A 27529-nucleotide genomic window follows, 5' to 3' on the forward strand; every position below is an offset into this window, starting at 1 on the left:
GAATTATACAGGGAAAAATGGGAATTATACAGGGAAAATGGGAAAAATGGGAATTATACAGGGAAAAATGGGAATTACACACACAGAAATGGGAATTATACATGGGAAAATGGGAATTAGAGCTGGGAACGGCACAGGGGAAAATGGGAATGAGAGCTGGGAAAATGGGAATTACACACAGAGAAATGGGAACGACAACTGGGAAAAAAGAGAACTAACCCATGGAAAACCCAAATCCCATCCCAATCCCCAATCCCGGATTACCTCGGGCATTGTTCCCGGTGTTTTCCCGGGATTCTGGCACTGCTCCCGTTACCCCAATCCCAATCCCAATCCCGGATTACCTCAGGCATTGTTCCTGGTGTTTTGCCGGGATTCTGGCACTGCTCCCGTTACCCCAATCCCAATCCCAATCCCAATTCCCACCTCGGGCAGTGTTCCCGGTGTTTTCCCGGGGTTCTGGCACTGCTCCCGTTACCCCAATCCCAATCCCATTATCCCAATCCCAATTCCCACCTCGGGCTGTGTTCCCGGTGTTTTCCCGGGATTCTGGCACTGCTCCCGGCTCAGGTTGGCGCTGATCCCATTATCCCAATCCCAATCCCATTATCCCAATCCCAAATCCCCAATCCCAATCCCATTATCCCAATCCCAATCCCAATTCCCACCTCGGGCATGGTTCCGGGTGTTTTCCCGGGATTCTGGCACTGCTCCCATTACCCCAATCCCAATCCCAATCCCGGATTACCTCGGGCAGTGTTCCCGGTGTTTTCCCGGGGTTCTGGCCCCAATCCCATAATCCCAATCCCAATTCCCACCTCGGGCAGTGTTCCCGGTGTTTTCCCGGGGTTCTGGCACTGCTCCCGTTACCCCAATCCCAATCCCAAATCCCCAATCCCAATTCCCACCTCGGGCATGGTTCCCGGTGTTTTCCCGGGATTCTGGCACTGCTCCCGGCTCAGGTTGGCGCTGCTCCCGTTACCCCAATCCCAATCCCAATCCCATTACCCCAATCCCATTATCCCAATCCCGGATTACCTCGGGCAGTGTTCCCGGTGTTTTCCCGGGGTTCTGGCACTGCTCCCGGCTCAGGTTGGCGCTGCTCCCGGTCAGGTTCCCCAGCACCGCCTGCAGCAGCTGGGTCGTGTTGGTGGGGCTGGACACGGCCACGTAGTGCTGGGGAAACGGGCCTGGGAAACCGGGAAAAACAGGAAAAACGGGAAAAATGGAAACAGAAACTGGAATTACGGGGTTGGGAACGGGGAAAATGGGATTGGGATTGGGGAAATGGGATGGGGAACAGGGAAAATGGGATTGGGAATGGGAAAAATGGGATTGGGAAAAATGGGATTGGGAACGGGGAAAATGGGATTGGGAATTAGGGGATTGAGAATGGGAAAATGGGATTGGGAATGGGGAAAACAGGAAAAAAAGGGAAAAATGGGATTGGGAATGGAATTACGGGATTGGGAATGGGGAAAATGGGAAAAATAGGAAAAATGGGAAAATGGGATTGGGAAAGGGATAAACAGAAAAAATGGGATTGGGAATGGGGAAAATGGGGAAAATGGGGAAAATGGGGAAAATGGGACTGGGAATGGGAAAAATGGGGAAAACGGGATGGGGAACAGGGAAAATCGGAAAAATGGGAAAAAACAGGATTGGGAATTGGGAAAATGGGAAAAATGGGATTGGGAGAAATGGGATTGGGAATGGCGAAAACGGGATTGGGAACGGGAATTCTGGCTCTGGGCAATGGGAGAAATGGGATTGGGAACTGGAATTACAATTCTGGGGAATGGGGAAAAACAGGATTGGGAATGGGAATTACGGTTGTGGGCAACAGGAATTCCAGCTGGGGAATTGGAAAAGTGGGATTGGGAATGGGAATTCTGGCTCTAGGGAATCGCAGCTGGAAAAACAGGGATTGGAGAAGGGAAAAAATGGGAATTACAGGCAGGAAAAGTGGGAGTTACAGCTGAGAAAAATGGGGATCTCGCTGGGAAAAGCGGGGATCACAGCAGCAGGAAAAAGAGGAATTCCAGCCAGGAATCCCAGCAGGAAAAAGGAGAATTCCAGTGGGGAATCCCAGCAGGAAAAAGGAGAATTCCAGCCAGGAATCCCAGCAGGAAAAGGAGAAATTCCAGCCGGGAATCCCATCAGGAAAAAGGAGAATTCCAGTGGGGAAACCCAGCAGGAAAAAGGAGAATTCCAGCTGGGAATCCCATCAGGAAAAAAGAGAATTCCAGCCGGGAATCCCAGCAGGAAAAAGAGGAATTCCAGCCGGGAATCCCATCAGGAAAAGGAGAATTCCAGCCAGGAATCCCAGCAGGAAAAGGAGAAATTCCAACCAGGAATCACAGCAGGAAAAAGAGGAATTCCAGTGGGGAATCCCATCAGGAAAAGGAAAATTCCAGCCAGGAATCCCATCAGGAAAAAAGAGAATTCCAGCCGGGAATCCCAGCAGGAAAAAGGAGAATTCCAGCCGGGAATCCCATCAGGAAAAAGGAGAATTCCAGCCGGGAATCCCAGCAGGAAAAAGGAGAATTCCAGTGGGGAATCCCAGCAGGAAAAAGGAGAATTCCAGCCAGGAATCCCAGCAGGAAAAGGAGAAATTCCAGCTGGGAATCCCAGCAGGAAAAGGAAAATTCCAGTGGGGAATCCCAGCAGGAAAAAGGAAAATTCCAGCCAGGAATCCCAGCAGGAAAAAGGAGAATTCCAGTGGGGAATCCCAGCAGGAAAAAGAGGAATTCCAGCCGGGAATCCCAGCAGGAAAAAGGAGAATTCCAGTGGGGAATCCCAGCAGGAAAAAGGAGAATTCCAGTGGGGAATCCCATCAGGAAAAAGGAGAATTCCAGCTGGGAATCCCAGCAGGAAAAGGAGAATTCCAGCCAGGAATCCCATCAGGAAAAGGAGAATTCCAGCTGGGAATCCCATCAGGAAAAAGGAGAATTCCAGCTGGGAATCCCAGCAGGAAAAAGGAGAATTCCAGCTGGGAATCCCATCAGGAAAAGGAGAATTCCAGCCGGGAATCCCATCAGGAAAAAGAGAAATTCCAGCTGGGAATCCCAGCAGGAAAAGGAGAATTCCAGCTGGGAATCCCAGCAGGAAAAAGGAGAATTCCAGCTGGGAATCCCAGCAGGAAAAAGAGAAATTCCAGCTGGGAATCCCATCAGGAGAAAGAGAAATTCCAGCTAGAAATCCCAGCAGGAAAAAGGAGAATTCCAGCTGGGAATCCCAGCAGGAAAAAGGAGAAATTCCAGCCAGGAATCCCAGCAGGAAAAAGGAGAAATTCCAGCCAGGAATCCCAGCAGGAAAAGGAAAATTCCAGTGGGGAATCCCATCAGGAAAAGGAGAATTCCAGCCAGGAATCCCATCAGGAAAAGGAGAATTCCAGCCGGGAATCCCATCAGGAAAAGCAGGAATTGGGGGGTCTCTGCTCACCCAGGATTCCCTTCTGGTCGGGTTTGATCAGGGACTGGAACCAGGAGTTGTTGGAGTTGAGCAGGAACCCAAAGAGCAGCCGAGCGACCTGGGGGGAACCCGGGATTCCGTCAGGGAAATGGGAATTCCAGGAAAATGGGGAATTCCAGGAAAATGGGGAATTCCAGGCCAACTGTGCATTCCCACCCAGCATTCCCAGCAGGAATTGCCAGCACTCCCAGCGTTCATTCCCGTCATTCCCAGCAGGAATTCCACCATTCCCAGTGAGATTTCTGAGCAGGAATTCCCATCATTCCCAGTAGGAATTCCCAGCAGGAATTCCCATCATTCCCAGCAGGAATCCCCACCAATCCCATCATTAATTCCCAGCAGGAATTCCCAGCAGGAACTTCCATAATTCCCAGCAGGAATTCCCACCAATCCCATCATTAATTCCCAGCAGGAATCCCCATCATTCCCATCATGCTTAGTGGGATTTGCCACCATTCATTCCCACCATTCTCACCATTCGTTCCCAGCAGGAATTCTCATCATTCCCACCATTCCTAGCAGAAATTCCCACCGTTCCCATCATGCTCAGTGGGATTTCCCATCATTAATTCCCATCATTCATTCCCACCATTCATTCCCATCTTTCCCACCATTTCATTCCCAGCAGGAATTCCCACCATTCCCATCATTCTCAGTGGGATTTCCCACCATTTCACTCCCACCATTCATTCCCACCATTCATTCCCAGCAGGAATTCCCATCATTCCCATCATTCCCACCATTCATTCCCATCATTAATTTCCTCCATTCCCACCATTCGTTCCCAGCAGGAATTCCCACCATTCCCACCATTCATTCCCATCATTCCCACCATTCCCACCACTCATTCCCAGCAGGAATTCCCATCATTCCCACCATTCCCATCATTCATTCCCATCATTTCCACCATTCCCAGCAGGAATTCCCACCACTCATTCCCACCATTCATTCCCACCATTCCCATTCCCATCATCCATTCCCACCATTCCCACCATCCATTCCCACCATCCATTCCCACCATTCATTCCCACCATTCCCACCATTCATTCCCATTCCCACCATTCATTCCCATTCCCATTCCCATTCCCACCGTTTTCTCCTGTGCCCGGATGCTCTCGGTTCCGTTCCGTCCCCCGGCCAGCAGGAACAGAGCCCGGGCCACCAGCGTGGCCACCCTGGTCAGGTTCTGGACAACGGGACAAACACGGGAAATCTGGGAATTCTGGGAATTCCGGGAATTCCGGGAAAACATCCGGCCCCTCCCAACGCTCCCGGCTCCTTCCCACCCTCATTCCCGGCTTTTCCCTCCTCTCCCCATTCCCAAATCTCTCAGGATTTATTCCTGACCTCATTCCCGGATTTTCCCTCCTCTCCCCATTCCCAAATCCCTCCCAGCTCCTTCCCAGCTTTTCCCACCTTTCCTTCCTCTCCAATTCCCGTTCCTGCCAGGATCCTGAATCCCAGCAGTCCCCTGGATCCCAAATCTCAAGAATCCCTTGGATCCCAAATTTCAGATCCCCAATTCCAGGAATCCCCACGTCCCAAATCCCAGCAATCCCCTGGATCCCAAACCCCAGATCCCAAACCCCAGGAATCCTCTGGATCCCAAATTCCAGGTCCCAAATCCCAGGAATTCCTTGGATCCGAAATCCCAGATCTCAAATCCCAGGAACCCCCCGGATCCCAAATCCCAAAATCTGGATCCCAAACCCCAAGAATTCCTTGGATCCCAAATCTCAAGAATCCCCTGGATCCCAAGTCCCAAATCCCAAGAATTCCTTGGATCCCAAACCCCAGATCCCGAATCTGAAACCCCAGGAATGCCCTCGCTCCCAAATCCCAGATCCCAAATCCCAGGAACGCCCTGGATCCCAAATCCCAGATCCCAGATCCCAAATCCCAGGAATGCCCTGGATCCCAAATCCCAGATCCCAAATCCCAGGAATCCCCCAAATCCCAAAATCTGGATCCCAAACCCCAAGAATTCCTTGGATCCCAAATCTCAAGAATCCCCTGGATCCCAAGTCCCAAATCCCAGGAATCCCATATCCCCAAATCCCCAGAATTCCTTGGATCCCAAATCCCAGATCCCGAATGTGAAACCCCAGCAGTGCCCTCGCTCCCAAATCCCAGATCCCAGGAACGCCCTGGATCCCAAATCCCAGATCCCAAATCCCAGCAATCCCCTGGATCCCAAATTCCAGGTCCCAAATCCCAGGAATTTCCTTGGATCTGAAATCCCAGATCTCAAATCCCAGGAATCCCCCAAATCCCAAAATCTGGATCCCAAACCCCAAGAATTCCTTGGATCCCAAATCTCAAGAATCCCCTGGATCCCAAGTCCCAAATCCCAAATCCCAAGAATTCCTTGGATCCCACATCTCAAGAATCCCCTGGATCCCAAGTCCCAAATCCCAGGAATCCCAAATCCCCAGAATTCCTTGGATCCCAAACCCCAGATCCCGAATCTGAAACCCCAGGAGTGCCCTCGCTCCCAAATCCCAGATCCCAAATCCCAGGAATGCCCTGGATCCCAAATCCCAAACCCCAGGAACACCCTGGATCCCAAATCCCAGATCCCAGATCCCAAATCCCAGGAATGCCCTGGATCCCAAATCCCAGATCCCAGATCCCAAATCCCAGGAATCCCCTGGATCCCAAAATCCCAGATCCCAAACCCCAGGAATTCCCTGGATCCCAAGTTCCAGGTCCCAAATCCCAGGAATTCCTTGGATCCGAAATCCCAGATCTCAAATCCCAGGAATCCCCCAAATCCCAAAATCTGGATCCCAAACCCCAAGAATGCCTTGGATCCCAAATCTCAAAAATCCCCTGGATCCCAAGTCCCAAATCCCAGGAATCCCAGATCCCAAATCCCAAGAATTCCTTGGATCCCAAACCCCAGATCCCGAATCTGAAACCCCAGGAGTGCCCTCGCTCCCAAATCCCAGATCCCAGGAATGCCCTGGATCCCAAATCCCAAAATCTGGATCCCAAACCCCAAGAATTCCTTGGATCCCAAATCTCAAGAATCCCCCAAATCCCAAAACCTGGATCCCAAACCCCAAGAATTCCTTGGATCCCACATCTCAAGAATCCCCTGGATCCCAAGTCCCAAATCCCAGGAATCCCAGATCCCAAATCCCAAGAATTCCTTGGATCCCAAACCCCAGATCCCGAATCTGAAACCCCAGGAGTGCCCTCGCTCCCAAATCCCAAATCCCAGGAATCCCCTGGATCCCAAATCCCAGATCCCAGATCCCAAATCCCAGGAATCCCCTGGATCCCAAGTTCCAGGTCCCAAATCCCAGGAATTCCTTGGATCCGAAATCCCAGATCTCAAATCCCAGGAATCCCCCAGATCCCAAATCCCCAGAATTCCTTGGATCCCAAACCCCAGATCCCGAATCTGAAACCCCAGGAGTGCCCTCGCTCCCAAATCCCAGATCCCAAATCCCAGGAACGCCCCGGATCCCAAATCCCAAAATTTGGATCCCAAACCCCAAGAATTCCTTGGATCCCAAATCTCAAGAATCCCCTGGATCCCAAGTCCCAAATCCCAAATCCCAAGAATTCCTTGGATCCCAAACCCCAGATCCCGAATCTGAAACCCCAGGAGTGCCCTCGCTCCCAAATCCCAGATCCCAAATCCCAGATCCCAAATCCCAAAATTTGGATCCCAAATCCCAAGATCAATGCCTTGGATCCCAAATCTCAAGAATCCCCTGGATCCCAAGTCCTGGATCCCAAATCCCAAGAATTCCTTGGATCCCAAACCCCAGATCCCGAATCTGAAACCCCAGGAATACCCTCACTCCCAAATCCCAGGAATGCCCTGAATCCCAGATCCCAGATCCCAAATCCCAGGAATGCCCTGGATCCCACGTCCCAAATCCCAGGAATCCCATATCCCAAATCCCCAGAATTCCTTGGATCCCAAACCCCAGATCCCGAATCTGAAACCCCAGGAGTGCCCTCGCTCCCAAATCCCAGATCCCAGGAATGCCCTGGATCCCAAATCCCAGATCCCAAATCCCAGGAATCCCCAAATCCCAAGTCCTGGATCCCAAACCCCAAGAATTCCTTGGATCCCACATCTCAAGAATCCCCTGGATCCCAAGTCCCAAATCCCAGGAATCCCAAATCCCAAATCCCAAGAACCCCCCGGATCCCAAATCCCAAAATTTGGATCCCAAACCCCAAGAATGCCTTGGATCCCAAATCTCAAGAATCCCCTGGATCCCAAGTCCCAAATCCCAGGAATCCCAAATCCCAAGAACTCCTTGGATCCCAAACCCCAGATGTGCCCTCGCTCCCAAATCCCAGATTCAGATCCCAAATCCCAGGAACGCCCTGGATCCCAAATCCCAAACCCCAGGCATGAATTCCGGGATCCCCCAAACCCCAGGAATTCCCAGAATTCCAGAAATCCCTGGAATTCCGCGGGACCTTGGCGGTGTCGCTGACGTGCTCCAGCTGCTCCTCGGGGCTCAGGCCCTCGGGATAGCGCAGCCCGAGGCTCTCGGCCGTGTCGTAGATGCTCTGGAAGTACCTGGGCACAAAACACGGGGAAATTCAGGAAAAATCCGGGAAAAATATCCAGGAAAAATCCAGGAATAATCCTGGAAAAATCCGGAAAAAATCCGCGAAAAATCTGGGAAATATCTGGGAACAAAATCCAGGAAAAATCAGTGAAAAATCCGTGAAAACCCCAGGAAATATCTGGGAACCAAATCCATGAAAGATCTGGCAAAAATCCGAGAACAAAATCTAGGAAAAATCTGGGAAAAATCTGGGAAAAATCCAGGAAAAATCTGGGAGAAGTCAGTGAAAAATCCGGGAAAAATATCCAGGAAAAATCCAGGAATAATCCTGGAAAAATCCAGAAAAATCTGGGAACAAAATCCAGGAAAAATCCGGGAATAATCCTGGAAAAATCCGGAAAAAATCCGTGAAAAATCTGGGAAATATCTGGGAACAAAAGCCAGGAAAAATCTGGGAAATATCAGGGAACAAAATCCAGGAAAAATCCGGGAATAATCCCAGAAAAATCAAGAAAAAAATCAGTGAAAAATCTGGGAAATATCCAGGAACAAAAATCCAGGAAAAACCCACGAAAAATCTGGGAGCAAAATCCAGGAAAAATCCGTGAATAATCCTGGAAAAATCCGGAAAAAAATCCGCAAAAAGTCTGGGAAATATCTGGGAACAAAAAATCCAGGAAAAATCCAGGAAAAATCTGGGAACAAAATCTAGGAGAAATTTGGGAAAAATCCAGGAAAAATCCAGGAAAAATCTGGGAGCAAAATCTAGGAGAAATTTGGGAAAAATCCGGGAAAAATCTGGGAACAAAATCCAGGAAAAATCCACGAAAAATCTGGGAAATATCCAGGAACAAAAAATCCAGGATAAATCCAGGAAAAATCTGGGAGCAAAATCCAGGAGAAATTTGGGAAAAATCCGGGAAAAATCCAGGAAAAATCTGGGAAAAATACAGGAAAAATCTGGGAAAAATCCAGGAAAGATCTCGGAAAAATCTGGAAACAAAGTCCAGGAAAAATGCGGGATTCCCAAATTCCCACTGCAGATCCCAGAATTCCTTTGGAAAACCCAACCCGGGGTCACGGGGGGGTGAATCCCAAAAAACCCCTGGAAGGGGAGAGGAATCAGCGGGGCGAGAATTCCATGGAAAATTCCGGGAGCAGCCTCCGGAATCGCAGCTGCGGCTGCAGCTCCCGGAAAAAGCCGGAATTCCCTCTCGCCTGTCCGAGCAATTCCCTGCCGCCCTTCCGAGCATTCCCGCGGGAACGGACGGAATTCCCGGATTCCTGGGATGGGATTGCCACGGGAATGGACGGATCCCGCTGGAAATCCTGGATTTGAGGGATGGGATTCCTGCGGGATCCCGCTGGAATGGCCGGAATTCCCGGATTTCTGGGATGGGATTCCTGCGAGATTCTGCTGGAATTCCCGGATTTTTCCTGTCCCGGAATTCCAGGATTTGTACCTGTTCCAGAGCGCCCGAATTCCCAGATATTTCACCAGTTCCAGAATTCCCGGAATTCCACTATTTGCATCTGTTCCAGAATGCCCAAATTCCCAGATTTTTCCTGTCCCAGAATTCCAGGATTTGCACCTGTTCCAGAACGCCCAAATTCCCAGATATTTTACCAGTTCCAGAATTTCTGGGTTTTACCCATTCCAGAATTCCCCTCACTCCAGGATTTGTTACCTGTTCTGGCATTCCTGGATTTTTTTTGCCTGTCCTGGAATGCCCAGAATTCCCAGATATTTGATCTGTTCCAGCATTCCCAGCTTTACCTGTCATGGAATTCCTGGTATTCCCAGATTTACCTGCCCTGGAATTCCCGGATTTTACCTGTCCCAGAATTCCCAGATTTACCTGTCCTGGCATTGCCATCATTCCCAGATTTACCTGCCCCAGAATTCCTGACATTCCCAGGTTTACCTGTCCTGGAATTCCCGGCATTCCCAGATTTTACCCATCCCAGAATTCCCAGTTTTACCTGTCCCAGCACACCTGGAATTCCCGGATTTATCCGTCACAGAATTCCCAGATTTCCCTGCCCTGGAATTCCCAGATTTTACCTGTCCCAGAATCCCTGGAATTCCCAATTTTACTTGTACTAGAATTTCCAGATTGATGTGTCCCAGAATTCCCGGGTTTTACCGGTCGTGGAATTCCTGGAATTCCCGGCATTCCCGGGTTTTACCTGTTCCGGAATTCCCGGTTTTACCTGTTCCGGAATTCCCAGCATTCCCGGATTTTACCTGTTCTGGAATTCCCGGATTTTACCTGTCCCTGAATTCCCGGGTTTTACCTGTTCCGGAATTCCCGGGTTTTACCTGTCCCGGAATTCCCGGGTTTTACCTGTTCCGGCATTCCCGGCATTCCCGGTTTTACCTGTTCCGGAATTCCCGGCATTCCCAGTTTTACCTGTTCCGGAATTCCCGGCATTCCCAGATTTTACCTGTTCCGGCATTCCCGGTTTTACCTGTTCCGGCATTCCCGGCATTCCCGGTTTTACCTGTCCTGGCATTGCCATCATTCCCAGATTTACCTGCCCCAGAATTCCTGGAATTCCCGGCATTCCCGGTTTTACCTGTTCCGGCATTCCCGGGTTTTACCTGTTGTGGAATTCCTGGAATTCCCGGCATTCCCGGTTTTACCTGTTCCGGAATTCCCGGCATTCCCGGTTTTACCTGTTCCGGCATTCCCGGTTTTACCTGTTCCGGAATTCCCGGCATTCCCGGTTTTACCTGTTCCGGAATTCCGCCCGGTGGTCGCTCAGCACGGCCCCCGGGATGCTCCGGACCCTCAGGAACCTCTGGAATGACGAGGGCGGGAGGGGCTGGGACACTTCCGGCTCCTGCACGGAAACCCCGGAGCCGGAGCTGGAATTCCGGAGCTTGGAAAGGAGATCCCGGACCTGGGAAAACACCGGGAAAAACAATGGGAATGACGGGAATGACAATGGGAATGATGGGAATGACAATGGGAATGACAATGGGAATGACAATGGGAATGATGGGAATGACAATGGGAATAATGGGAATGACAATGGGAATAATGGGAATACAATGGGAATGATGGGAATAATGGGGGGGGGGGGGGTATTGGGATGTGGGGAAACCCCGGAGCCGGAGCTGGAATTCCGGAGTGCGGACAGGAGGTGCTGGACCTGGAAAAACAGCGGGAAAAACAATGGGAATGATGGGAATGACAATGGGAATGATGGGAATGACAATGGGAATGATGGGAATGACAATGGGAATGATGGGAATAACGGGGGGTATTGGGATGTGGGGAAACCCCGGAGCCGGAGCTGGAATTCCGGAGCGCGGACAGGAGATCCCGGACCTGGGAAAACACCGGGAAAAACAATGGGAATGATGGGAATGACAATGGGAATGATGGGAATGACAATGGGAATGATGGGAATAACGGGGGGTATTGGGATGTGGGGAAACCCTGGAGCTGGAACCGGAGCTGGAATTCCGGAGCGCGGACAGGAGGTGCTGGACCTGGAAAAACACCGGGAAAAACAATGGGAATGATGGGAATGACAATGGGAATAATGGGAATGACAATGGGAATAATGGGAATACAATGGGAATGATGGGAATAATGGGGGTGATGGGATGTGGGGAAACCCTGGAGCCGGAATTCTGGAGTGCGGACAGGAGCTTCTTGAGCTGGGAAAACACCGGGAAAAACAATGGGAATGACAATGGGAATGATGGGAATGACAATGGGAATGATGGGAATGACAATGGGAATGATGGGAATGACAATGGGAATGATGGGAATGACAATGGGAATGACGGGGGGTGCTGGGATGTGGGGAAACCCTGGAGCCGGAATTCTGGAGTGCGGACAGGAGCTTCTTGACCTGGGAAAACACCAGGAAAAACAATGGGAATGATGGGAATGACAATGGGAATGATGGGAATAACAATGGGAATGATGGGGATCCTGAGGGGCTCTGGGATGTGGGGAAACCCTGGAGCCGGAGCTGGAATTCCGGAGCGCGGACAGGAGGTGCTGGACCTGGGAAAACAACAGGAAAAACAATGGGAATAATGGGAATGATGGGAATGATGGGAAAGACAATGGGAATGACAATGGGAATGACAATGGGAATGATGGGAATGATGGGAATGATGGGGGGTGCTGGGATGTGGGGAAACCCCGGAGCTGGAACCAGAGCTGTGGAGCTTGGAAAGGAGATCCAGGACCTGGGAAAATACCGGGAAAAACAATGGGAATGATGGGAATAATGGGAATGACAATGGGAATGATGGGAATAACAATGGGAATGATGGGAATGACAATGGGAATGATGGGAATGACAATGGGAATGATGGGAATAATGGGGGTGATGGGATGTGGGGAAACCCCGGAGCTGGAACCGGAGCTGCGGAGCTTGGAAAGGAGATCCCGGACCTGGAAAAACAACGGGAATTCCCATTGGGAATGATGGGAATGATGGGAATGGCAATGGGAATGATGGGAATCCTGAGGGGCTCTGGGATGTGGGGAAACCCCGGAGCCGGAGCTGGAAATCCGGAGCTTGGAAAGGAGATCCCGGACCTGGGAAAACAACGGGAAAAACAATGGGAATGACGGGAATGGCAATGGGAATGATGGGAATGACAATGGGAATGATGGGAATGACAATGGGAATGATGGGAATAACAGGGGGCATTGGGATGTGGGGAAACCCCGGAGCTGGAACCGGAGTTGGAATTCCGGAGCTTGGAAAGGAAATCCTGAACCTGGAAAAACGACAGGAAAAACAATGGGAATGATGGGAATGACGGGGGGTATTGGGATGTGGGGAAACCCTGGAGCTGGAACCGGAGCTCTGGAGCTTGGAAAGGAGATCCCAGACCTGGAAAAACAACGGGAAAAACAATGGGAATGATGGGAATGACAATGGGAATGATGGGAATGACAATGGGAATGATGGGAATGACAATGGGAATGATGGGAATCCTGAGGGGCTCTGGGATGTGGGGAAACCCCGGAGCTGGAACCGGAGCTGCGGAGCTTGGAAAGGAGATCCTGGACCTGGAAAAACACAGGGAATAATGCTGGGAATAACGGGAATGACGGGGCTGGAATCCCGCTGGAAATCCCAGAGATTTGGTCGGAATATCCATGGAAAATGGGGAGTTTGGGATCAGCCCAGGGGGTTCTTTGGGATGGAATTCCCACCGGGAACCTGAACTGGGTGGAATTCCCAGTGGGATTCGCAACTGGGAAATCAAACTGGATGGAATTCCCGCTGGGAATTTGAAATCCCAGATTTTGCTGGGAATATCCCAGGAATCGTGACGGGGTTTGGATTCCTGGGAAAGGCTCCCAGCCCATTCCAGGATGGGTTGGCAGGGAATTCCCAGGGATTCCCAGGATTGGGAACATTCCCAGGATTGGGAACATTCCCGGCATTCCCGGCTCACCTGGTCATCCACGGATTGGTTCCGGCGGGAGACGGGATCCGTGTGCATCCAGAGCATGGAATTGTTCATCAGGGACACCTGGAAAACAGCCAGGGGCGAAATTGGGGAAAAATCAGGGATGGGGTGGGAAATTCAGGGAAAACTCGGGAATTCCCAGGGAAATCAGTGAATTCCCAGGGAAATCAGGGAATTCCCAGGGAAAACTCGGTGAATTCCCAGGGAAATCAGGGAATCCCAAGGGAAATCAGGGAATTGCCAGGGAAAACTCGGGAATTCCAAGGGAAACTCAGGGAATTCCCAGGGAAAACTCGGGAATCCCAAGGGAAACTCAGGAATTCCCACGGGAAAACTCAGGAAATCCCAAGGAAATCAGTGAATTCCCAGGGAAATCAGGGAATTCCCAGGGCAATCAGGGAATTGCCAGGGAAATCAGGGGATTCCCAGGGAAATCAGGGAATTCCCAGGGAAAACTCAGGAATCCCAAGGGAAAACTCGGGAAATCCCACGGGAAAACTCAGGGAATCCCAAGGGAAACTCAGGGAATCCCAGGGAAATCCCAGGGAAACTCAGGAATTCCCAGGGAAAACTCGGGAATCCCAAGGGAAATCAGGGAATTGCCAGGGAAATCAGTGAATTCCCAGGGAAATCAGTGAATTCCCAGGGAAAACTCAGGAATTCCCAGGGAAAACTTGGGGAATTTTGGAGGAAACTCGGGAATTCCCAGGGAAATCAGGGAATTCCCAGGGAAATCAGGGAATTCCCGGGACCGCTCCCCCCGGACCTGGCCCAGCTCCAGGAAGGCGCCGACGTTCTCCAGGCGCAGCGGGAATTTCTCCTGCTCCATGTCAAACACCAGGCGCGAGCTGCCGATGTAATCGAAGCTCTCCTGGGAACGGAACGGAATGACGGGAATGGGAATGGGAAACTGGGAATGGGAAACTGGGAATGGGGATGGGGAATGGGGAAAGGGGAAAGAGAAAATGGGAAAGGGGAATGAGATTGGGATAGGGAAAAGGGAAATGGGAATGAGAAAGGGGAAAAGGGGAAAAGGGAATGACAATGGGAAAGGGAAAAAGGGGAATGGGAATGGGGAAAATGGGAATGGGAACGGGGAATGGGGAACGGGAATGGGAATGGGATAGGCAAAAAGAGGAAAATGGGGAAAAGGGAATGGGAAAAGGGGAAAATGGAAAAAGGGAATGAGAATGGGAAAGGGAAAAATGGGAATGGGAATGGGAAAAGGGGAAAGGGGAAAATGGGAATGGGGATGGGAAAGGGAAAATAAAAATGGGGAAATGGAAAGGGGAATGGGAACGGGAAAGGGGAATGGGAATGGGATAGGGGAAAAGGGGAAAGGGGAAAAGGGAATGGGAGAAACGGGAATGGGGAAAATGGGGAAAGGGGGAAAGGGGAAAGGGGAATGGGGAAAAGGGAATGGGAAAGGGAAAAGGGCAATAGGAATAGGAAAGGGGAAAAGGGGAATGGGAATGGGGAAAGGAAAAGGGGAAATAAAAATGGGGAAATGGAAAGGGGAAAGGGGAATGGGAAAGGGATAGGGGAAAAGGGGAAATGGGAGAAAGGGGAATGGGGAAAGGGGAAAGGGGAAAGGGAGATGGCAAAGGGGGAATGGGGAAAGAGGGAATGGGAAAGGGGAAAGAGGAAAATGAGAAAGAGGAATGAGATTGGGATAGGGAAAAGGGGAATGGGAAAGGGGAAAAGGGAAAGGGGAAATAAAAATGGGGAAATGGAAATGGGAAAGGGGAATGGGAAAGGGGAAAGGGGGAAAGGGAAAGGGGAAAAGGGAAATAAAAATGGGAAAGGGGAATAGGAAGGGGAAAGGGAAAAGGGCAATGGGAAAGGGGGAAAGGGGGAAAAGGGAATGGGAGAAATGGGAATGGGGATGGGAACGGGAAATGGGCAATGGGAATAGGAAAGGGGAAATAAGAATGGGGAAATGGAAATGAGAAAGGGGAATGGGAATGGGATAGGGGAAAAGGGAAAAGGGGAAAGGGAGAAGGCAAAGGGGGAATGGGGAAAAGGGAATGGGGAAAGAGGAAAATGGGAAAGGGGAATGAGAATGGGATAGGGAAAAGGGGAATGGGAATGGGAAAGGGGAAAAGGGAAAGGGGAAATAAAAATGGGGAAATGGAAATGGGAAAGGGGAATAGGAATGGGAAAGGGAAAATGGGAATGGGAAAGGGGGAAAGGGAATGGGGAAATGGGAATGGGGATGGGGATGGGGAATGGGAAAAGGGGAAAGGGGAAAGAGGAAAATGGGAAAGAGGAATGAGATTGGGATAGGGAAAAGGGAAATAGGAATGGGAAAGGGGAAAAGGGGAAAGGGGGAATGGGAATGGGGAAATGGGAATGGGGATGGGGGGAAAGGGAAAATGGGAAAGGGGAAAAAAAGGAAAAAGGGGAAAGGGGAAATAGAAAAGGGAAAGGAAAAACCAAGGAATGAAAGAGAAAGAAATGGAAAACAAAGAGAACGGAGAAAAGAAGAAAAACCAAAAACCAGAGCCAGTCCCACCCAAACCCCAGGAAAAGCCCATTCCCAAGGGCAGGGACTGATCCCAGGGAATCCCAGGATGGATCCCAGGGAATCCCAGGATGGATCCCAGGGAATCCCAGGATGGATCCCAGGGAATCCCAGGATGGATCCCATGGAATCCCAGGATGGATCCCATGGAATTCCGTCTCTCACCCCCTGGAAGAAGACGAAGATCACGTTCCTGAGCTGACCCCAATCCCACCCAAAAACCCAGGAAAAACCCATTCCCAAGGGCAGGGACTGATCCCAAGGATTTGGGGCTGGATCCTGAGAATCCCAGGATGGATCCCAGGGAATCCCAGGATGGATCCCAGGGAATCCCAGGATGGATCCCAGGGAATCCCAGGATGGATCCCAGGGAATCCCAGGATGGATCCCATGGAATTCCAGGATGGATCCTGGGATGGATCCCATGGAATTCTGCCTCTCACCCCCTGGAAGAAGACGAAGAGCTCGTTCCTGAGCTGACCCCAATCCCACCCAAAAACCCAGGAAAAACCCATTCCCAAGGACTGGGATTGATCCCAAAGATTTGGGGCTGGATCCTGAGAATCCCAGGATGGATCCCAAGAATCCCAGGATGGATCCCAGGATGGATCCCATGGAATTCCGCCTCTCACCCCCTGGAAGAAGACGAAGAGGACGTTGCTGGGCAGGCTCTGGGCGCCGGGGGCTCCGTGCAGGGCCTGCGCCGCCGCCAGCAGCGCCACGAAGGAGCCGACGGCGGCCTCGGCGCCCGGGGCCACGTTCCAGAAAAACGAGTGGCTGTCCACCTGGGAAACATGGGAAATAATGGGAATGTTCCAGAAAAACACCTGGGAAACATGGGAAAAATAATGGGAAAATAATGGGGAAAATAATGGGGAAAATAATGGGAATGTTCCAGAAAAACGAGTGGCTGTCCACCTGGGAATGGGGAAAAACAATGGGAATGTTCCAGAAAAACGAGTGGCTGTCCACCTGGGAAACATGGGAAATAAATAATGGGAATGTTCCAGAAAAACGAGTGGCTGTCCACCTGGGAAACATGGGAAATAATGGGGAAAATAATGGGAATGTTCCAGAAAAACACCTGGGAAATAGGGAAAAATAATGGGGAAAATAATGGGAATGTTCCAGAAAAACGAGTGGCTGTCCACCTGGGAATGGGGAAAATAATGGGAAAATAATGGGAATGTTCCAGAAAAACGAGTGGCTGTCCACCTGGGAATGGGAAAAATAATGGGAATGTTCCAGAAAAACGAGTGGCTGTCCACCTGGGAAACATGGAAAATAATGGGAATGTTCCAGAAAAACGAGTGGCTGTCCACCTGGGAAACATGGGAAATAATAATGGGAATGTTCCAGAAAAACGAGTGGCTGTCCACCTGGGAATGGGGAAAATAATGGGGAAAATAATGGGAATGTTCCAGAAAAACACCTGGGAAATAGGGAAAAATAATGGGAAAAATAATGGGAAAAATAATGGGAATGTTCCAGAAAAACGAGTGGCTGTCCACCTGGAAACATGGGAAATAATGGGAATGTTCCAGAAAAACGAGTGGCTGTCCACCTGGGAAACATGGGAAATAATGGGAAAAATAATGGGGAAAATAATGGGAATGTTCCGGAAAAATGAGTGGCTGTCCACCTGGGAATGGGAAATAATAATGGGAATGTTCCGGAAAAACATCTGGGAAATAGGGAAAAATAATGGGGAAAATAATGGGGAAAATAATGGGAATGTTCCAGAAAAAACACCTGGGAAACATGGGAAATAATGGGGAAAATAATGGGAATGTTCCAGAAAAACACCTGAGAAATAGGGAAAAATAATGGGAAAAATAATGGGAATGTTCCAGAAAAACACCTGGGAAATAGGAAAAATAATGGGGAAAAATAACGGGGAAAATAATGGGAATGTTCCAGAAAAACGAGTGGCTGTCCACCTGGGAATGGGGAAAATAATGGGAATGTTCCAGAAAAACACCTGGGAAATGGGGAAAATAATGGGGAAAATAATGGGAATGTTCCAGAAAAACGAGTGGCTGTCCACCTGGAAAACATGGGAAATAATGGGAATGTTCCAGAAAAACACCTGGGAAATGGGGAAAATAATGGGGAAAATAATGGGAAAAATAATGGGAAAAATAATGGGAATGTTCCAGAAAAACGAGTGGCTGTCCACCTGGGAAATGGGGAAAAATAATTTTCCCCCACACTTTTTCCCAGATTTTTCCCAGGATTTCCCCACAATTTCCCCAGAATTTCCCCACAATTTTCCCAGATTTTCCTCACAATTTCCCCAGGAATTTTCCCAACAATTTCCCCAAGATTTCCCCACAATTTTCCCAGGATTTCCCCATGATTTTTCCCACAATTTTCCCAGATTTTCCCCACAATTTCCCCAGCAATTTTCCCAGGATTTCCCCACAATTTCCCCAGGATTTTCCCCACAATTTTCCCAGATTTTCCCCACAATTTCCCCATGATTTTCCCCACAATTTTTCCCAGATTTTCCCCACAATTTTTCCAGATTTTCCCCACAATTTAACCAGGATTTTTCCAGGGATTTCCCCACAATTCCCCCAGATTTTCCCCACATTTTTCCCAGATTTTCCCCACAATTTTCCCACAATTTCCCCATGATTTTCCCCATAATTTTCCCAAACTTTCCTCACAATTTTCCCAGATTTTCCCCACAATTTCCTCAGGATTTTCCCCACAATTTCCCCAGGATTTTCCCCACAATTTTTCCAGGGATTTCCCCACAATTTCCCCAGGATTTCCCCACAATTTTTCCCAGGATTTCCCCACAATTTCCCCAGGATTTCCCCATGATTTTCCCCACAATTTTTCCAGGGATTTCCCCACAACTTCCCCAGAATTCCCCCACAATTTTCCTAGATTTTCCCCACAATTTTCCCAGGATTTTCCCCACAATTTCCCCAGGATTTTTCCAGGATTTTCCCCACAATTTTCCCAGACTTTCCCCACAATTTTTCCCAGATTTTCCCCACAATTTCCCCAGGATTTCCCCAGATTTTTCCCAGGATTTTCCCCACAATTTCCCCAGGATTTCCCCACAATTTTCCCAGGATTTTCCCCACAATTTTTCCCAGATTTTTCCCAGATTTTCCCCAGATTTTCCCCAGATTTTCCCCAGATTTTCCCCAGATTTTCCCAGGATTTGCAGCCCTCTCACCCTGGTGGCCGCCAGCACCACGCGCTGCTCCGGCTGCAGCCGCCCCGAGGCGTTGATGGGCTGGAGGGAGGTCCAGACATTGAAATCCAGCAGGGGATCACACACGATCTCTGGGAATGGGAAAACATTCCAGGGGTTGGGAAAACTCCACGGAAAAACCGGGAAATCCTGCTAAAAATGGGAATTTTCTGGGAGTTTTTATGGAAAAAAATGGAGTTTTTATAGGAAAAAAGGGATTTAGGGAGATCCAGAAGGGGGAATCCAGCAGGGGATCACACACGATCTCTGGGAATGGGAAAACATGGAAAAAATTCCAGACGTTGGGAAAAATCCAGGGAAAAACAGGAAATCCTGCTGCAGCCCCAGCAATGCATTAGTACCTCAGCAATGCAGCAGCACTGACCCGGGTTGATGCTGAAGGCGCTCTGCAGCCCCACTGCAGCCCCCATGCATTCCTACCTAGGTTGATGCTGAATGTGCTCTGCAGCCCCACTGCAGCAGCCCCAGCACAGCCCCCATGCAGCCCAGCCCCCATGCATTCCTACCCGGGTTGATGCTGAAGGCGCTCTGCAGCCCCAGCACAGCCCCAATGCAGCCCCAGCAATGCATGACTCACCCGGGTTGATGCTGAAGGCTCTGCAGCCCCAGCACAGCCCCATTGCAGCCCCCATGCATTGCTGGAATGCATTCCTACCTGGGATGATGCTGAATGTGCTCTGCAGCCCCAGCACAGCCCCAGCAATGCAGCCCAGCCCCAATGCATTGATGCATTACTCACCCGGGTTGATGCTGAAGGCGCTCTGCAGCCCCAGCACAGCCCCAGCAATGCAGCCCAGCCCCCATGCATTACCAACCTGGGTTGATGCTGAAGGCGCTCTGCAGCCCCAGCACAGCCCCAGCACTGCAGCCCAGCTCCATTGCAGCACAGCCCCAATGCATTACATACCTGGGTTGATGCTGAAGGCGCTCTGCAGGGAGCTGCGGCGCATGCAGGTGACGGTGCTGGCGGCCCCACTGCAGCAGCCCCAGCACAGCCCCAGCAATGCAGCCCAGCCCCAATGCATTACGTACCCGGGTTGATGCTGAAGGCGCTCTGCAGCCCCAGCACAGCCCCAGCAATGCAGCCCAGCCCCAATGCATTGATGCATTACATACCCGGGTTGATGCTGAAGGCGCTCTGCAGGGAGCTGCGGCGCATGCAGGTGACGGTGCTGGCGGCCGCGTGCATGTGGGCCTGCAGCTGCAGCGCGCACAGCGGGAACGGCGGCGCCGAGCCCCCGGGGCCCGGCACGTTGTGGGCGCGGTAACACTGCAACAAACACAGCACCAGCATTGCTTGTTTTTAGAAAATTTTAAACAGCTTTTGGGGTTTTTTTTTGCCTTTTTTTACAGATTTTTAATGGAATTTTTACCGGAATTTTTAATGGATTTTTTAATGGAATTTGTAATGGAATTTCTAAGGCTATCGATGAATTTTTTGCATAGATTTTTATTTAATTATAATTTAGTTTTAAAGGATTTTTATTTATTTTCAAAGGACTTTTTCCATGGGCATGTTATCTGAGTTTTTCTGAATTTTACAGCTTTTTCTGGGATTTTTAAATGAATTTTTTGTGGAATTTTTAATGGCATTTTTAATGGAATTTTTAACGGAATTTTTAATGGAATTATTAAGGCTTTCAATGAATTTTTTGCATAGATTTTTATCTGATTATAATTTAAGTTATTTTTAAAGGATTTTTATTTATTTTCAAAGGATTTTTTCATGAGTACTTTATCTGAGTTTTTCTAAATTTTACAGCTTTTTCCTAGGTTTTTAAATGAATTTTTTGTGGAACTTTAAAAATTTTTGGTGATTTTTTTTAAATGGCTCCTGATGGCTTTTGAATGATTTTTTTTGCAGAATTTTTAATGGGTTTTTATTAAACAAACACAGCACCGTCATTCCTTATTTTTATACATTTTAAACAGTTTTTAGCATTTTTTACTGCCTTTTTTTATGGATTTTTAATGGAATTTTTAATGGAATTTGTAATGGAATTTGTAATGGAATTTTTAACGGAATTTTTAACGGATTTTTTAACGGAATTTTTAACGGAATTTTAAACGGAATTTTAAACGGAATTTTAAACGGATTTTAAACCGAATTTTTAATGGATTTTAAAAGGAATTTTTAATGGATTTTAAACGGAATTTTTAATGAATTTTTAATGGAATTTTTAATGGAATACGGAATTTTTAACAGAATTTTTAACCAAATTTTTAATGAAATTTTTAATGGATTTTTAAATGGAATTTTTAATGGCATTTTTAACGGAATTTTAAATGGAATTTTTAACAGAATTTTTAATGGAATTTTTAATGGATTTTTTAACGGAATTTTTAATAGATTTTTTAATGGAATTTTTAACAGAATTTTTAACGGAATTTTTAACGGAATTTTTAACGGATTTTTTAACGGAATTTTTAACGGAATTTTTAACGGAATTTTCAACGCATTTTTATGAACTTAAATGATTTTAAATTGAACTTTAGCGCATTTTACCGGGTTTTAACGAATTTTAAAGAACTTTTAACGGGGTTTTAATGGGATTTTGAATGGGATTTTGAATGGGATTTTTGCCCCCTCACCTCTTTGATGAGCTGGGTCTCGTTGGCGTCCTGGAGCAGGAAAATGGGGAAGGGAAAATCCTCAAAGGAGAGCCCGGAGCCGCCCGGGTTCCACTGGGAGCCGTTGCAGTGAGCAAACTGGGGGCCGTAGGTGTCTGAATATACCCCTGGAAAATGGGGATAAAATGGGGAAAAATGGGTAAAAAATGGGTAAAAAATGAGGGCCGTAGGTGTCTGAATAAACACCTAAAAATGGGGAAAAATGGGGAAAAATGGGTAAAAAATGGGTAAAAACTGAGGGCCATAAGTGTCTAAACAATGGGGGAAAAACTGTGAAAATTGGGTAAAAATTTGGAGTTTCCTGGGTTCCACTGGGAGCCGTTGCAGTGAGCAAACTGAGGGCCGTAGGTGTCTGAATATACACCTAAAAAATGAGAATAAAATGGTGAAAAAGGGGTAAAAAATGGGTAAAAAATGAGGGCTGTAGGTGTCTGAATATACCCCTGGAAAATGGGGATAAAATGGTAAAAAATGGGTAAAAAATGGGTAAAAAATGGGCAAGAACTGAGGGCTGTAGGTGTCTGAATAAACACCTGAAAAATGAGAAAAAAATGTAAAAAATGGGGAAAAAATGGGTAAAAAATGGGTACAAAATGGGCAAGAACTGGGGCTGTAAGTGTCTGAATAACGAGGGAAAAAACGGTGAAAATTGGGTAAAAATTGGGTGAAAATCTGGAGTTTCCTGGGTTCCACTGGGAGCCGTTGCAGTGAGCAAACTGAGGGCCATAGGTGTCTGAATAAACACCTGAAAAATGGGGAAAAATGGAGAAAAATGGGTAAAAATTGGGAAAAAAATGGGCAAGAACTGAGGGCTGTAGGTGTGTGAATATACCCCTAAAAAATGGGGGGAAAATGGAAAAAAATGGGTAAAAAATGGGCAAGAACTGGGGGCTGTAAGTGTCTGAATAAACACCTGAAAAATGGGGGAAAAATGGTGAAAAATGGGTAAAAATTGGGTACAAAATGGGCAAGAACTGAGGGCCATAGGTGTCTGAATAAACACCTGAAAAATAGGGGAAAAATGGGAAAATTGGGTGAAAATCTGGAGTTTCCTGGGTTCCACTGGGAGCCGTTGCAGTGAGCAAACTGAGGGCCGTAGGTGTCTGAATATACCCCTGGAAAATGGGGATAAAATGAAGAAAATTGGGTTAAAAATGGGTAAAAAATGGGGGCCATAGGTGTCTAAACAATGGGGGAAAAACGGTGAAAATTGGGTAAAAATTGGGTGAAAATCTGGAGTTTCCTGGGTTCCACTGGGAGCCGTTGCAGTGAGCAAACTGAGGGCCATAGGTGTCTGAATAAACACCTGGAAAATGGGGATAAAATGGTGAAAATTGGGTAAAAAAAGGGTAAAAAATGGGTAAAAAATGGGCAAGAACTGAGGGCTGTAGGTGTCTGAATAATGAGGGAAAAACTGTGAAAATTGGGTAAAAATTGGGTAAAAAATGGGCAAGAACTGGGGGCCATAGGTGTCACAGTAAACTCCTGAAAAATGGGGAAAAACAGAGAAAAATGGGAAAAAACCAGCAAAAAAATGGGAATAAACAGGGCAAGAACTGCAGGCCATAGGTGTCTGAATAAACACCTGAAAAATAGGGGAAAAATGGGAAAATTGGGTAAAAAATGGGTAAAAAATGGGCAAGAACTGAGGGCTGTAGGTGTGTGAATAAACACCTGGAAAATGGGGATAAAATGGAGAAAATTGGGTAAAAAATGGGCAAGAAACGGGCAAGAACTGGGGGCCGTAGGCGTCTGAATAAACACCTGGAAAATGAGGATAAAATGGGAAAAAATGGGCAAGAACTGAGGGCCATAGGTGTCTGAACAATGGGGGAAAAACTGTGAAAATTGGGTAAAAAATGGGTAAAAATGGGCAAGAACTGGGGGCTGTAGATGTCTGAATATACACCTAAAAAATGGGGATAAAATGGAGAAAATTGGGTAAAAATTGGGTGAAAATCTGGAGCTTCCTGGGTTCCACTGGGAGCCGTTGCAGTGAGCAAACTGAGGCCTGTAGATGTCTGAATATACCCCTGAAAAATGGGGATAAAATGGAGAAAAATGGGTAAAAAATGGGTAAAAAATGGGCGAGAACTGAGGGCCATAGGTGTCTAAACAATGGGGGAAAAACTGTGAAAATTGGGTAAAAAATGGGGGCTGTAGGTGTCTGAATAAACATCTGAAAAATGGGGGAAAATGGGGGAAAAATGGGTAAAAAATGGGCAAGAACTGGGGGCCATAGGTGTCTGAATATACCCCTGGAAAATGGAGAAAAATGGGTAAAAAATGGATAAAAATGGGTTAAAATTGGGTAAAAATCTGGAGTTTCCTGGGTTCCACTGGGAGCCGTTGCAGTGAGCAAACTGAGGGCCGTAGGTGTCTGAATAAACACCTGGAATATGGGGGAAAAATGGAAAAAAATGGGTAAAAATTGGGTAAAAAATGGGTAAAAAATGGGCAAGAACTGGGGGTTGTAGGTGTCTGAATAAACACCTGAAATATGGGGGAAAAATGGAAAAAAATGGGTAAAAAATGGGTAAAAAATGGGTAAAAAATGGGTAAAAAATGGGGGCCATAGGTGTCTGAATAAACACGGGGAAATGAGAAAAAAAAGGGAAAAAAGATGAAATATGCAAAAAGAACAGTGAAAAAATGGAATAAAACAGGGAAAACCAGGGGAAGAATGGGGGAGAAAATGGGAAAAAAATGGGGGGAAAATTCAAGAAAAAAATGGGAGAAAAATGTGAAAAAACTGAGAAAATGGAGGAAAAAAGGGGAAAAAATGGGGAAAAAATGGGGAAAAAATGGGAAAAAAGGGGAAAAAAATGGGGAAAAAATGGGGAAAAAAGGGGGGGAAAAGGGGGAAAAAAGGGGAAAAAAGGGGAAAAAATGGGAAAAAATAGGGGAAAAAATGGGGAAAAAATGGGGAAAAATGGGGAAAAAATGGGGAAAAAATGGGGAAAAAATGAGGGAAAAATGGGGAAAAAATGGGAAAAAATGGGAGAAAATGGGGAAAAAATGGGGAAAAAATGGGGAAAAATGGGGAAAAAATGGGGAAAAAATGGGGAAAAAATGGGGAAAAAATGGGGAAAAAAATGGGAAAAAAAGGGGGGAAAAATGGGGAAAAATGGGGAAAAAATGGGAAAAAAATGGGGAAAAAATGGGAAAAAAGGGGGGAAAAGGGGAAAAAAGGGAAAAAAGGGGAAAAAAGGGAAAAAAGGGAAAAAAGGGGAAAAAAAAAAAAGGGGAAAAAAGGAAAAAAGGGAAAAAAGGGAAAAAAATGGGGAAAAAAATGGGGAAAAAAATGGGGAAAAATGGGAAAAAATGGGAATAAAATTGGGGAAAAATGGGAAAAAAATGGGAAAAAAATGGAAAAAATTGGGAAATAATGGGGAAAAAGCAGAGGGGAAAAGTTGGGAATTTTGCTCACCAAATCCATCGTTGGGACATTTCAATCCTGGGGAAAATCCTTGGGAAGGGGCGGGAGAGGCAGCGGCCACGGCCAGGCCCGAAATCCGGGAGGATCCTTTCAGCTGCATCAAAATCTCCCTGGAAATGGGGAAAAAAGCTGGAATTTGGGATTTATCCATGGAAAATTGAAGTCTGGGGATAAAATCAAGGGAATGAAGGAAAAATCCTGGGATTTTAATTATGAAAGGGCACAAAATGTTGGAAAAATAACGAGGTTGGAAATCCTGGAATTTTCCCTCAGGTACAGGAAAATCTCCCTGGAAATGGGGAAAAAAAGCTGGAATTTGGGATTTATCCAGGAAAAATTGAAATCTGGGGATGAAACAAGGAAATGAAGGAAAAATCCTGGGATTTTAATTTTGAAAGGGCCCAAAATCCCGGATTTTAAAGGAATTCCCACCTGGAAAAGGGGATTTGATCCCGGATTTTGAGGGAATTGGAAAAGGGGATTTGATCCCGGATTTTGAGGGAATTGGAGAAGGGGATTTGTTCCTGAATTTTGAGGGATTCCCACCTGGAGAAGGGGATTTGATCCCGGATTTTGAGGGAATTGGAGAAGGGGATTTGATCCCGGATTTTGGAGGAATTCCCATCTGGAAAAGGGGATTTGATCCCGGATTTTAGGGATTCCCACCTGGAAAAAGGGATTTGATCCTGGATTTTGAGGGAATTGGAAAAGGGATTTGATCCCGGATTTTTGGGAATTCCCACCTGGAAAAAGGGATTTGATCCCGGATTTTAGGGATTCCCACCTGGAGAAGGGGATTTGATCCCAAATTTTGAGGGAATTGGAAAAGGGGATTTGATCCCAAACTTTTAGGGAATTCCCAGCTGGAAAAGGGGGTTTGATCCCAGATTTTGAGGGAATTCCCAGCTGGAGAAGGAGATTTGATCCCAAACTTTTGGAGGGATTCCCACCTGGAAAAAGGGATTTAATCCCAATTTTAAAGGAATTCCCACCTGGAGAAGGGGATTTGATCCCGGATTTTGAAGGAATTGGAAAAGGGGATTTAATCCCAGATTTTTGCAGGAATTCCCACCTGGAGAAGGGGATTTGATCCTGGATTTGAAGAAATTGGAAAAGGGGATTTGATCCCAGATTTTAAAGGGGAAAAGGGGATTTGATCCCAGATTTTGAGGGAATTGGAAAAGGGGATTTGATCCCAGATTTTGGAGGAATTCCCACCTGGAAAAGGGATTTGATCCCAGATTTTTGCAGGAATTCCCACCTGGAGAAGGGATTTAATCCCAGATTTTAAAGGAATTCCCACCTGGAGAAGGGGATTTGATCCCAGATTTTTAGGGATTCCCACCTGGAAAAAGGGATTTAATCCCAGATTTTTCAGGAATTCCCACCTGGAGAAGGAGATTTGATCCCGGATTTCAGGAATTCCCACCTGGAGAAGAGGCTCCCGTCCAGCAGCACCACGTAGGGCGGGTTGGGCCCCTGGGCCAGGGCCCAGTGCAGGTCCTGCTCCTGCTCCACCACGTGGATCACGCCGGTGTCACCGCTCAGCGAGGCTGCCCAGAAACGGAGAGAATTCCCAGGAAAAATTCATGGAATTCCCGAAATTCCCACTGAAAATCCATGGGTTCCCACAAAAAAATCCATGGGTTCCCCAACATTCCCACCAAAAAAATCCATGGGTTCCCAAAATTCCCACAAAAAATCCACAGGATTCCCACCGAAAATCCACGGGTTTCCCAAAATTCCCACTGAAAATCCATGGGTTCCCAAAATTCCCACCGAAAATCCACGGGTTTCCCAAAATTCCCACCAAAAATCCACGGGTTTCCCAAAATTCCCACCAAAAATCCACGGGTTTCCCAAAATTCCCACCAAAAAATCCACGGGATGCCCAAAATTCCCACAAAAATCCACGGAATCCCCAACATTCCCACCGAAAATCCATGGGTTTCCCAAAATTCCCAGGAAAAATCCACAGAATCCCCAACATTCCCACCGAAAATTAATGGGTTTCCCAAAATTCCCACCAAAAAATCCACGGGATCCTCAACATTTCACCAAAAAATCCATGGGTTCCCAAAATTCCCACAAAAAAATCCATGGGTTCCCAAAATTCCCAGGAAAATCCATGGATTCCCAAAATTCCCACTGAAAATCCACAGGTTTCCCAAAATTCCCACAAAAAAATCCATGGGTTCCCAAAATTCCCACCAAAAAATCCATG

At 47.5% G+C, this 27529-nt stretch overlaps 1 protein-coding gene across 5 annotated transcripts in view; it reads right to left on the minus strand.

The window, feature by feature from the left end:
- NCSTN (nicastrin) overlaps positions 1 to 27529 on the minus strand; it is a 46939-nt gene that overhangs the window by 2087 nt on the left and 17323 nt on the right. The window contains exons 3-16 of one of the 5 annotated variants that reach the window (XM_064732605.1): positions 26735 to 26858; positions 25297 to 25415; positions 21828 to 21973; positions 20352 to 20505; positions 19197 to 19306; positions 16633 to 16785; positions 14243 to 14347; positions 13462 to 13539; positions 11124 to 11177; positions 10756 to 10871; positions 7924 to 8026; positions 4565 to 4660; positions 3445 to 3532; positions 1039 to 1190 (exon numbers count right to left, since the gene is read on the minus strand). In XM_064732605.1, the coding sequence (XP_064588675.1) occupies positions 1039 to 1190; positions 3445 to 3532; positions 4565 to 4660; positions 7924 to 8026; positions 10756 to 10871; positions 11124 to 11177; positions 13462 to 13539; positions 14243 to 14347; positions 16633 to 16785; positions 19197 to 19306; positions 20352 to 20505; positions 21828 to 21973; positions 25297 to 25415; positions 26735 to 26858 (1598 nt within the window). Of the gene's footprint in view, positions 1 to 1038; positions 1191 to 3444; positions 3533 to 4564; positions 4661 to 7923; positions 8027 to 10755; positions 10926 to 11123; positions 11178 to 13461; positions 13540 to 14242; positions 14348 to 16632; positions 16786 to 19196; positions 19307 to 20142; positions 20198 to 20351; positions 20506 to 21827; positions 21974 to 25296; positions 25416 to 26734; positions 26859 to 27529 lie in introns of all 5 variants that reach the window. The other 4 variants (XM_064732603.1, XM_064732607.1, XM_064732606.1 and 1 more) reach the window with 4 other exon arrangements.

The sequence above is a fragment of the Zonotrichia leucophrys genome, chromosome 25 (assembly GCF_028769735.1).
Source record: "Zonotrichia leucophrys gambelii isolate GWCS_2022_RI chromosome 25, RI_Zleu_2.0, whole genome shotgun sequence".
In the NCBI taxonomy this organism is placed as follows: Eukaryota; Metazoa; Chordata; class Aves; order Passeriformes; family Passerellidae; genus Zonotrichia; species Zonotrichia leucophrys.